Source organism: Stegostoma tigrinum, chromosome 7 (assembly GCF_030684315.1).
Source record: "Stegostoma tigrinum isolate sSteTig4 chromosome 7, sSteTig4.hap1, whole genome shotgun sequence".
Lineage (NCBI taxonomy): Eukaryota > Metazoa > Chordata > Chondrichthyes > Orectolobiformes > Stegostomatidae > Stegostoma > Stegostoma tigrinum.
In genome coordinates this window covers 107575225-107587046 of record NC_081360.1, presented here as the reverse complement: position 1 = coordinate 107587046, position 11822 = coordinate 107575225, and the positions used below count along the sequence as shown (strand labels likewise).

The window sequence follows — 11822 nt, the reverse complement described above, 5'->3', positions numbered from 1 at the left end:
TCTTCTTTTGCACTCTCTGCGCATTGCAGAGATATCATCACTTTCTTAACTAGGGCAGCTGAGATCAGTTACAATTCACACTGCCACACTAGATGGGATCAGCAAACACGTGCAAATGGGTCAATGTCACATTGAGTTAGATCAGTTCATTCAGCACATGCTGGAGATGCATTCTGGGTCTTTCAGACTGTGGTGTTCAGCACATCAGGCAAAGCATTAATAAATTGAAGAAAATCTAGTTAATAATTTTAATGTGCTCAGTACTACGTTAACATTGTTGTTCATGTAATGAAGACGGGCATATACGTAGGATTGCCTACCCATGGAACGGGCTGTTTGGACCAGGGACTGAGATGCAGCAGCATTGTGCCTGAGGAAAAGGGTTTGGCAGATGGCAGTACAACACATATTGAGGGACTAGGTATGAATTGGGGGAGGTGCAATGCCACACAATAAGGGTCGTATCAGGTTTTTCTAACTAACCCAGTAAACCACAGGCTAGCTGCTGCCACTAGCTCTCCCTTAGCAGCTCAGCTTCCGTAACCTGTGATGTACTGTGTCCTTTATGCACCTGCTGCAGCTGTTCATTTAGACCAAGCTCTGTGTCCATGTGATCCAACTCCCCCTGGTCCAGCACCTCAAAATCATCCACTTCGTCATGAGATTCTACTTCTCTCAGGTCCAATTCCATCGATCCTGCCCGGGAGAGGGCCTGCTGTGATTCAGTAGAAAGGAATTCTGAGCTCTCAGACTGGTTTCCTGTCAGCGGGTTAGAAAGCAGGGCGCACAGAGTATTCTGAACCACTGTAGTAATTGCTGATGTTACAATCTCCTCACTGAAGGCCTCGAGACTCAAGTTTAGAACAGAGGCTTGGCCAGTCTGTGGTGTGTTCATGGTTGCCCCGTTCCCATTGAAATGTGTATTTACAAAGTGCAGAGGGGAGCTCAGTGTCTGAATGAAGGATTGAGGGTCCCGAGTGCTACAGGTCTCTGGCGACAGCTCTGTCGAAATCTGAGAGGGGTTTACATCACCAGATAGGTCCTCTACCGAGGGAAACTCGGGCAGGTCTTTCGCAAAAGCTTCTTCTGGTTCGCTATGCAGGCTCTGCTGGTCCAGATCTGAAATCAAAGGAGGGTAATGACAAAATCTTACTGCACACAAGGTCATTCATCTGTGTGCTGGCTTCTGAAGGAGCAATCCATTAGACCCTTGCCCCTCGCTCTTCACAACAGCCTGAAATACATTTCCCTCCCAAGAATGTGGGGTGAAATGAGAAATGCATTGAAAGACATGAAATGGATTCAGTTGTAACTCTTGCAAGTGATGGGATAGATATGAAGGGGAGGGCATTTACAATATCAATGGGAAGAAGCAACGGAATACAATGAATGGGACTGATTTTTCACAGCAGAGGCATGATGGGCTGAATAGCCTCATTCTGTAGTGAAGGATTCTGTGAAGATACAAGCACATTACAGAAGCTTGATTTACCTTCTGACACATCTGTGAGTTGTGGAGTTGCTCCCCGGGACATTGAGAATCCTCCACTTTCCAGAATGGAAGCCTCTTCATCTGACAGCTCAGAGTCGGTGATAGCCAAAGCCAGAGCGGTTGTCCTGACATCGACCTATAACAGAGAAACTCTCACACTCAGTGCTTCAGTCAAAAACACAGGGGCAGCAGAATGAGTCCCTCCTGTTCCTAGTTTCTATATTTACTCCCCAACCTTTGCCTACACTTTGGAAGATCTAATCTAGATGGAAAATGTACAGTAAATGGCAGAACCCTTAAGGGGTCAGTACTAACCCAGTTCTGAGGACGGGTCACCAGACCCGAAACGTTAACTCTGTTTTCTCCTTCACAGATGCTGCCAGACCTGCTGAGCTTTTCCAGCAACTTTGTTTTTGTCCCTTAAAAGTATTGATATGCAGAGGGATGTGGGTGTACAGGTACACAGGTCACTGAAAGTGGCAACGCAGGTGGAGAAGGTAGTTAACAAGGCATACGGCATGCTTGCCTTCATCAGCTGGGGCACTGAGTTTAAAAGTTGGCATGTAATGTTGCAGCTTTATAGAACCTTAGTTAGGCTACATTTAGAATATTGTGTTTAGTTCTGTCACCACGCTAACAGAAGGATGCAGTGGGCTTTGGAGAGGGTACAAAAAAAGATTTACTAGGATGTTGCCTGGTGTGGTGGACATTAGCTATGAGGAGAGGTTGGAGAAATTTGAATTGTTCTCACTGGAACGGCTGAGGTTGAGGGGGGAACCTGATAGATTATGAAGGGCAATGGACAGAGTGGACAGTCAGAACCTTTTTCCCAGGGTGGAAGAGTCAGTTACCAGGGGCCATGGGATTAAGGTACGAGGGGCATGGTTTAAAGGGCAAATGCAAGGTGATGCATTTTGGAAGATCAAATTCAAGGGCGAACTATACAGTAAATCGAAAAGTCCTAGGGAAAATTGATGAACAGAGAGATCTATCTGGGTGTTCAGGTTCATAGTTCCCTGAAGGTGACAATACAGGTCAATAGGGTGGTCAAGAAGGCATATGGCATGCTTTCCTTCATTGGACGGGGTATTGAGTACAAGAGTTGGCAGGTCACGTTGCAGTTGTATAGGACTTTGGTTCGGCCACATTTGGAATACTGTACAGTTCTGGTCGCAACATTACCGAAAGGATGTGGATGCTTTGAAGAGGGTGCAGAGGAGGTTCACCAGGATGTTGCCTGGTATGGACGGTGCTAGCTATGAAGAGAGGTTGAGTAGATTAGGATTATTTTCATTAGAAAGATGGAGATTGAGGAGGGACCTGATTGAGGTCTACAAAATCATGAGGGGTATAGACAAGGTGGATAGCAAGAAGCTTCTTCCCAGAGTGGGGGACTCAATTACTAGGGGTCATGAGTTCTAAGTGAGAGGAGGAAACTTGTGCTCCAGACCTTGTACTCCCCTGGCCAAGCTGTTCCAGTACAGTTACAACACTGATATCTACCCGACAATGTGGAAAATTGCCCAAGTATATCCTGTACACAAAAAGCAGGTCAAAACCAACAACCAATTACTTTTTCATCAGCCCACTCTCGATCATCAGTAAAGTGATGGATGGTGTCATCAACAATGCTATTAAGCAGTTCCCACTCAGCAATAATCTGCTCAGTGATGCCCAGTTTGTGTTCCATCAGGGACATTCAGCTCCTGGCCTCATTACAGCTTGGTTTAAACATGGAAAAAAGATCTGAGTTCCAGAGTAAGATGAGACTGGCAGCCCTTGGCATCAAGGGGCCCCAACAAAACTGCAGTATAAACCAATCAGAGGGTAACCTGTCTGCTGGTTATAGTCATACCAGGCACATAGAAAGGTGGTTGTGGTTGTTGGAGGTCAGTCATCTCAGCTCCAGGAAATTTATGTTGAGGTTCCTCAGGATAGTGTCGTAGGCCCAACCATCTCCATCTGTTTTTCTTTAATCAATGGCCTCTATTGATCAGGTCTCCTCAAATACTGGAGCAGTTCATATCCAAATGCAAGACCTGGACATTGTCCAGGGTTGGTCTGCTCAGTGGCGCAGGCAACATTTATGTCCTGTATTCACCACGTCCAACAGAATCTAACTACATCCTTTTGACATCCAATGTTATTATCATCAGTGAATCACCCACTATCAATGGAAACTAGCACTGACCAGAAAATGAACTGAACTAACTAATATAAATCCTGGATACAAGAGCAGTTCGGAGGCTGGGAATTCTGTGGCAAGTAACTCACTTCCTGACTACCTAAAAGCCTGTATGCAAATATACAAGGCACGTGTCAGGAGTATGATGGAATATTCTCCAGTTGCCTAGATGAGTGCAGCTTCAACAACAGTGAAAAAGCTCGACACCACCCAACACAAAGCAGCCACTTAACTGAACCCAGATTCATTATCTTCAAAACTCACTGCCTTCATCACTGAGATGCATCTACAAGAGGCACTGCTGCAATTCCTTAAAGACCAAGATTCCTTAGGCAGTACCTTCCAAACCCATCACCATCACCATCTAGAAGGGCAAGGGCTGCAGATAGACAGGCACCACCTGCAAGTTCTCCTCCAAGTCACTCACCATTCTGACATGGAAATATATCACGGTTTCTTTGTTGTTGCTGGGATAAAATTCTAAGACTCCTTCCATTGTGGATGTACTTGGCACACATGCATTGTAGCGGTTAGATTCCAGCTCACCACCACCTTTTCAAGGGCAGTTAGAAATGGGTCTTGCCAGTATTCCCTAACCTCAAGAATGAATATAAAAATATTCTATCTTACACTCATTAGGACACGGATGCAAGAAACCAAACTTTGAAAAGGAACACCAAATTATACAGCATGACATGAGACTTCTAATGGTTGGACTGAGGTTGGCTTAAGAGTTGCAATAAGGAACTGTTAACTGTCAATGGCAGTTAGATGATTAAGCTCACAACAGGCAGGCAGACTCTAACTGATGACAGTGATGCTTTGGCGCATGCAGCAGAAATTGGCAGTCTCCATAACCCTTTCTCCCTGAAGGTGCTTTGTGGGCAAAGACTATTTTAACTGCACTGAATAGGGTCCTGTGTGTGAATATAGTAGCTTCAGGCAAGCCTGCTTGACATTCTTAAATTTGGTTCTGGTGAAAAGGAAAATATTCTGCCTGGAAGTCAGTGGTAAGTGGTGTTCCACAGGGCTCTGTCCGTGGGCATCTACTGTTTGTAATTTTTATTAATGACTTGGATGAGGGGATTGAAGGATGGGTCAGCAAGTTTGCAGACGACACAAAGGTTGGAGGTGTCGTTGACAGTATAGAGGGCTGTTGTAGGATGCAACGGGACATTGACAGGATGCAGAGATGGGCTGAGAGGTGGCAGATGGAGTTCAACCTGGATAAATGCGAGGTGATGCATTTTGGAGGGTCGAGTTTGAAAGCTGAGTACAGGATTAAGGATAGGATTCTTGGCAGCGTGGAGGAACAGAGGGATCTTGGTGTGCAGATACATAGATCCCTTAAAATGGCCACCCAAGTGGACAGGGTTGTTAAGAAAGCATATGGTGTTTTGGCTTTCATTAACAGGGGGATTGAGTTTAAGAGTCGTGACATCTTGTTGCAGCTCTATAAAACTGTGGTTAGACCGCACTTGGAATACTGCGTCCAGTTCTGGTCGCCGTATTATAGGAAAGATGTGGATGCTTTGGAGAGGGTTCAGAGGAGGTTTACCAGGATGCTGCCTGGACTGGAGGGCTTATCTTATGAAGAGAGGTTGACTGAACTCGGTCTCTTTTCATTGGAGAAAAGGAGGAGGAGAGGTGATCTAATTGAGGTATACAAGATAATGAGAGGCATAGATAGAGTTGATAGCCAGAGACTATTTCCCAGGGCAGAAATGGCTAGCACGAGGGGTCATAGTTTTAAGCTGGTTGGTGGAAAGTATAGAAGGGATGTCAGAGGCGGGTTCTTTACACAGAGAGTTGTGAGAGCATGGAATGCGTTGCCAGCAGCAGTTGTGGAAGCAAGGTCATTGGGGTCATTTAAGAGACTGCTGGACATGCATATGGTCACAGAAATTTGTGGGTGCATACATGAGGATCAATGGTCGGCACAACAGCGTGGGCTGAAGGGCCTGTTCTGTGCTGTACTGTTCTATGTTCTATGAAATTCTTATCACAGTTCAGATTATTTAAAATACATCTGATGCTATACACTATGTTCTGAATTAACACATGATAAATGTTTTCAAGTGAGAGGTGGTAGTGTACTGATAATGTCATTCAACTAGTAATCCAGAATCCCAGGTTAACATATGGGGACATGGGTTTCAGTCCCACCATGGCAGATGGTGAAACCTGAATTCAAAAAAAAATGGAATTAAAAGCTTGTCTAATCACAAGCATGTTGATGGCTTTAAAAACCCAAATGATTCACTAACTTCCATTGAGGGGAGCGAAATCTGCAGTCCTTATCTGTCTAGTCACGTGGTAAATTCTTAACTGCTCTCTAAATGGCCAACGCCAAGCCACTCAGGTCAAGGGACAATTAGGAATAGACAATAAATGCTGGCTTTGCCAGCGCCACTATATTCCATGCAAAAATAATAATATAAAAGCATCCTCGCCCTATTCAAGCAGGAGCAGATCCCAGTGCATCACTGGCTCCTATTAAATACAAACACACCTATATCTCAAATCTGAGATCCTGTCTCATTCTGGAGACAGTCTAGTGTGAGCAGGGTTTGGGAGTAACTGGCTGATGGACATTACAGCCTTGATTTGATTTGATTTATTATGGTCACGTACCGAGTTACAGTTAAAACTATAGTTTTGCGTGCTATTCCAGACCTTACATAAGAATGCAGAAACGGAGCTTCTGTAGTGTTACGTACGCCAGGTAGTTAGAAAATCTCAACATGCAATCAGACCAGCTCCTTTGATACCTATACCAGTTTCTGAAGAGTGTTAGTGGATTGTGTATGATCATTACCAAAAATGAAAACTGGACATCAGGATATCCTTATAATTATGAATATGACAACTCAATTCCCAGAAGGTATTACTTAAATGACAGTTAAGTTAAGGTGGAAAAGTTTTTTTTTAAACTAGTTATGAACCACCAATTGAGTTGTAGTCTGATCTGGGTTCTAACTTTAGGTCTAGCAGTTTTGAGGAAATCATTATCAGTTCAGTACAAAACCATTTACATCCAAGTACATACCATCCTTCAACAAAGGGAACTTTGAAGAGATCCCGTCAGACTCTCAAAATAATGAATAAGGCAAACTGTCACAAATGTCCACAGGACGGTGATAAAGGAATAGATTTCTTACTGTTTGCTATCAGCGATTACCCAAATTAATCTGAGGAAGTTTTCAGGAATGGTCACCAGAACTGAAATGTTAACTCTAACTTTTTTTCTTCATAGTTGCTGCCAGACCTGCTCAGCTTTTCCAGCCGCTTCTGTTTTTTTTCCTGTTTGCAGCACCTGGCGCTCTTATGGGTTTTTTTTACCCTAATTAATCTACTGGGTTTAGCCCATTTAAACTGATCTCGAGTATAAGAGCATATGAAAGTTTCGCATGTGAAAAGTAAAAATCAGGCAAACATTCAGCAATGAGTGTGTTCTAAGCAGGAGGAAAAGTATTGGCAGAGTTGTATTTACAAAGTGAATTTCAGTGGTCCACTTTTTCTTATTTATTCATCTGTGGGATGTGGGTATCACTGGCTGGGCCAAGCATTTATTGCCCATTTTTAGATGCCCTTGAGAAGGTGGTGGTGAGCTCCCTTCTTGAACTGCTGCAGTCTGACCCACAATACCCTGAGGGAGGGAATTCCAGGATTTTGATCCAGCAGCAATGAAGGAACGATAAAATAGTTCTACGTCAAGACCTTGGCCTTCTTGATGGAAGCGATCGTGGGTTTGGAAGGTGCTGTTTGAGGATGTTTGGTGAATTTCGGCATGAAGTAGTTCAGATGGTTAGTGAAGTGACTTATCTGATAAATACTCCTGATTGTCATAAGAAGATTGGTTTTGTCACAAATGTGCTGAAAAGGTATAATCGCAGGGAGAGAGGACAAGGAGGACTAAGTCAGCTAACAGTGGTGAAGGAAGGAAGAGATAATAAGAATAAGTAGAAGAGGCAGACAGATCTAAAAATGAATAAATTCTATTAGCCAACACAGAAATGTTACGGTAATTATCTGCTGTGTTCCATAGTTAGGGAAAGGACAACAAGACAAATTTTTAGAATTCACTCATGATGTGTGCGCATCACTGTCTGGGCTAGTATTGCCCATCCTTAAGATGGCCATTGAGAAGGTGGTGGTCAGCTGCCTTCTTGAACCACTGCTATCCATAATGTGTCAGGACACCCACAATGTTCTACAGGATGGAGTTCTAGGTTCCTGACCCAGCAGCACTGAAAGGACGATGACATATTTCCAAGTTTGGATGCCGATTGCTTTGGAGGGACACTTGCAAGTGGTGGTGTTCTCATTTGTTTGCAGCCTGTGTCCTTCTAGATGGCAGTGGTCATAGATTTGAAAGATGCTGGATAAGGATATTTGGTGAATTTCTGCAGTGCATCTTGTAGATAGTACACACTACTGCTATTGAGCGTTGGTGGTGGAAGGAGTGGATACTCGTGGATGTAGTGCCAATTGAGCAGGCTGCTTTGTCCTGGATGATACCAAGCTTTTCACGCATTGTTGGAACAGCACCCATCAAGCAACTGGGAAGTATTCCATCATATGCCTCACTTCCCCACTTATATTCCACTTACCACTTCTTTTCCCACTCTCCCAGCCTGTCCAAGTTCTTCTGCAGCCTACCTGCTTCCTCAACACTACCTGTCTCTTCACCTATTGTTGCGTCATCTCCAAAGTTAGCAGCAAAGCTCTTGGTTCTTTCATCCAGATTGTTAATGTATAACGTAATAATAGTTGTGGTCTAAACACTGACCACTGAGGAACTTCACTCATCATCAGCTACCATCCCTTCGGTAGGAAGAATAGAGACTTTTGGTACTTGGTAGGAAGAATAGAGACGTAGACTATTTTCTAAATGGGAAACAGGTTTGGAAATCTGAAGCAGAAAGGGACTTGGGAGTCCTAGTTCAGAATTTTAACATTAACACAAAGGTTCAATTAACAGTGAGGAAGGGAAATGTGGGGGAAGCAGTGGCCGAGTGGTATTATCACTAGACTACTAACCCAGAAACCCAGGTAATAATCTGGAGATCTGAGTTCAAATTCTGCCACAATAGACGCTAGAATTTGAATTCAATGAAAAAAAATCTGAAATTAAAGCTGATGATGATGATGAATATGTTATTAATGTTGGAAAAAGCCAACTAGTTCAGTAATGACATTTAGGGAAGCAAGTTGTCATTCTTAGGTGGTCTGGCCTATATATGACACCAGACCCATAGCAATATGACTGACTCTTAAACTGCCTTCTGGGCAAGGAATGCCAGACAAGCCAGCAATGCCCTCATTGTGCGAACAAATAGAAGAAAATGCAATGTTTGTAATCATTTCAAGAGTGCTAGAATACAAGAGCAGGAATGCATTTCTAAGACTGATCAGACGGCATTTGGAATATTGACAGCACTGTAGGTCCCTGTATCAAAGGATGGATATGCTTGCATTGGAGGGATTTCAGAGGAGGTTGACAAGAATGATCCTGGGAATAAAGAATCTTATCAATATGAGGAGTGGTTGAGTGCCTTTAAAACAGAGACAGATAGATTCCTAGATAATGGGAACTGCAGATGCTGGAGAATTCCAAGATAATAAAATGTGAGGCTGGATGAACACAGGAGGCCAAGCAGCATCTCAGGAGCACAAATGCGGACGTTTCGGGCCTAGACCCTTCATCAGAGAGGGGGATGGGGTGAGGGTTCTGGAATAAATAGGGAGAGAGGGGGGAGGCGGACCGAAGATGGAGAGAAAAGAAGATAGGTGGAGAGAGTATAGGTGGGGAGGTAGGGAGGGGATAGGTCAGTGCAGGGAAGACGGACAGGTCAAGGAGGTGGGATGAGGTTAGTAGGTAGATGGGGGTGCGGCTTGGGGTGGGAGGAAGGGAGGGTTCGAGCTCCTCTGGGAAGCAAGAGGAGCTCGAACAGTTCATCCACTTCAACACCTTCCACCCCAACCTTCAGTTCACCTGGGCCATCTCCAGCACATCCCTCACCTTCCTGGACCTCTGTCTCCATCTCAGGCAACCAGCTTGTAACTGATGTCCATTTCAAGCCCACCGACTCCCACAGCTACCTAGAATACACCTCCTCCCACCCACCCTCCTGCAAAAATTCCATCCCCTATTCCCAATTCCTCCGCCTCCGCCGCATCTGCTCTCACGATAAGACATTCCACTCCCGCACATCCCAGATGTCCAAGTTCTTCAAGGACCGCAACTTCCCCCCACAGTGATCGAGAACGCCCTTGACCGCATCTCCCGTATTTCCCGCAACACATCCCTCACACCCCGCCCCCGCCACAACCGCCCAAAGAGGATCCCCCTCGTTCTCACACACCACCCCACCAACCTTCGGATACAATGCATCATCCTCCGACACTTCCGCCATCTACAATCCGACCCCACCACCCAAGACATTTTTCCATCCCCACACATGTCTGCTTTCCGGAAAGACCACTCTCTCCGTGACTCCCTTGTTCACTCCACACTGCCCTCCAACCCCACCACACCCGGCACCTTCCCCTGCAACCGCAGGAAATGCTACACTTGCCCCCACACCTCCTCCCTCACCCCTATCCCGGGCCCCAAGATGACATTCCACATTAAGCAGAGGTTCACCTGCACATCTGCCAATGTGGTATACTACATCCACTGTACCCGGTGTGGCTTCCTCTACATTGGGGAAACCAAGCGGAGGCTTGGAGACCGCTTTGCAGAACACCTCCGCTCAGTTCGCATCAAACAACTGCACCTCCCAGTCGCAAACCATTTCCACTCCCCCTCCCATTTAGATGACATGTCCATCATGGGCCTCCTGCAGTGCCACAATGATGCCACCCGAAGGTTGCAGGAACAGCAACTCTTATTCCGCCTGGGAACCCTGCAGCCTAATGGTATCAATGTGGACTTCACCAGTTTCAAAATCTCCCCTTCCCCAACTGCATCCCTAAACCAGCCCAGTTTGTCCCCTCCCCCCAATGCACCACACAACCAGCCCAGCTCTTCCCCTCCACCCACTGCATCCCAAAACCAGTCCAACCTGTCTCTGCCTCCCTAACCTGTTCTTCCTCTCACCCATCCCTTCCTCCCACCCCAAGCCACAGCCCCATCTACCTACTAACCTCATCCCACCTCCTTGACCTGTCCGTCTTCCCTGAACTGACCTATCCCCTCCTATACTCTCTCCACCTATCTTCTTTTCTCTCCATCTTCAGTCTGCCTCCCCCTCTCTCCCTATTTATTCCAGAACCCTCACCCCATCCCCCTCTCTGATGAAGGGTCTAGACCCGAAACATCAGCTTTTGTGCTCCTGAGATGCTGCTTGGCCTGCTGTGTTCATCCAGCCTCACATTTTATTATCACAGATAGATTCCTGTCTTATAAAGGGTTTAAAGGTTATGGAGAGAAGGCAGGAGAAAGGGGGTGAGAAATGTACCAGCAATGATTGAATGGTGGAATGGACTTGATTGGCCAAATCGTCTAAGTCTGTACCTGTGGTCTTTTCCTCTTTATCCAGTTCTGAATGCTCTGGGATATTCAGGGTTCTCTGGGCTACTTAATTTGAACAAGTTGGGTCTTCACCTTTGCTCATTCCATTCTGAATGCTTCCCATGGTTCTGTTCCCAGTCTATTTTGGCCAGATGCTGTGTTATTTCAATAAAATATGCCTCTCCCCAATCCAAAACCCTTTTCTGCAGTTCTTACTTTTCCTTTTCCATAATAAACTTAAGATGTACACTGTTGTTATCACTATCACTAAAATACCCTTCCAATTCAAGTCATCATAGTCTCACCAGACCATAGGGCTGCAGTCGTCAGAGAGATGATGGTGGTAATTTAATCGGAGATTGTAAATGACATGGATAGAGTGGAAAGTATGAGGCTTTTTCCTAGAGTGGAGGAGCAAATTACTAGTGGACACAGGTTCAATGTGTGATGGGGGGGGGGGGGGGGGGGGGGGGGGGGGGGGGAGAGAAGAGAAGAGAAGGAGTTTAAACAGATGTGAGGGACAAGTTTTTCGCACAAAAGGTGATGAGCACCTGGAACGCATTGCCAGTGGTGGTGAAAGCAGACACAATAGCAGCATTCGAAATGCACCTGGAAAAGTACATGAA

General features: G+C 45.4%; 1 protein-coding gene across 2 annotated transcripts in view; it reads right to left on the bottom strand.

Annotated features, from left to right (window-relative positions):
• Positions 1-234: 234 nt before the first annotated feature.
• retreg2 (reticulophagy regulator family member 2) overlaps positions 235-11822 on the bottom strand; it is a 79489-nt gene continuing 67901 nt past the window's right edge. For both annotated transcript variants that reach the window (XM_059647630.1, XM_059647629.1), the window contains 2 exons: positions 1493-1628; positions 235-1119 (listed from right to left, as the gene is read on the bottom strand). In XM_059647630.1, the coding sequence (XP_059503613.1) occupies positions 512-1119; positions 1493-1628 (744 nt within the window). In that variant the 3' untranslated portion in view covers positions 235-511. The remainder of the gene's footprint in view (positions 1120-1492; positions 1629-11822) is intronic.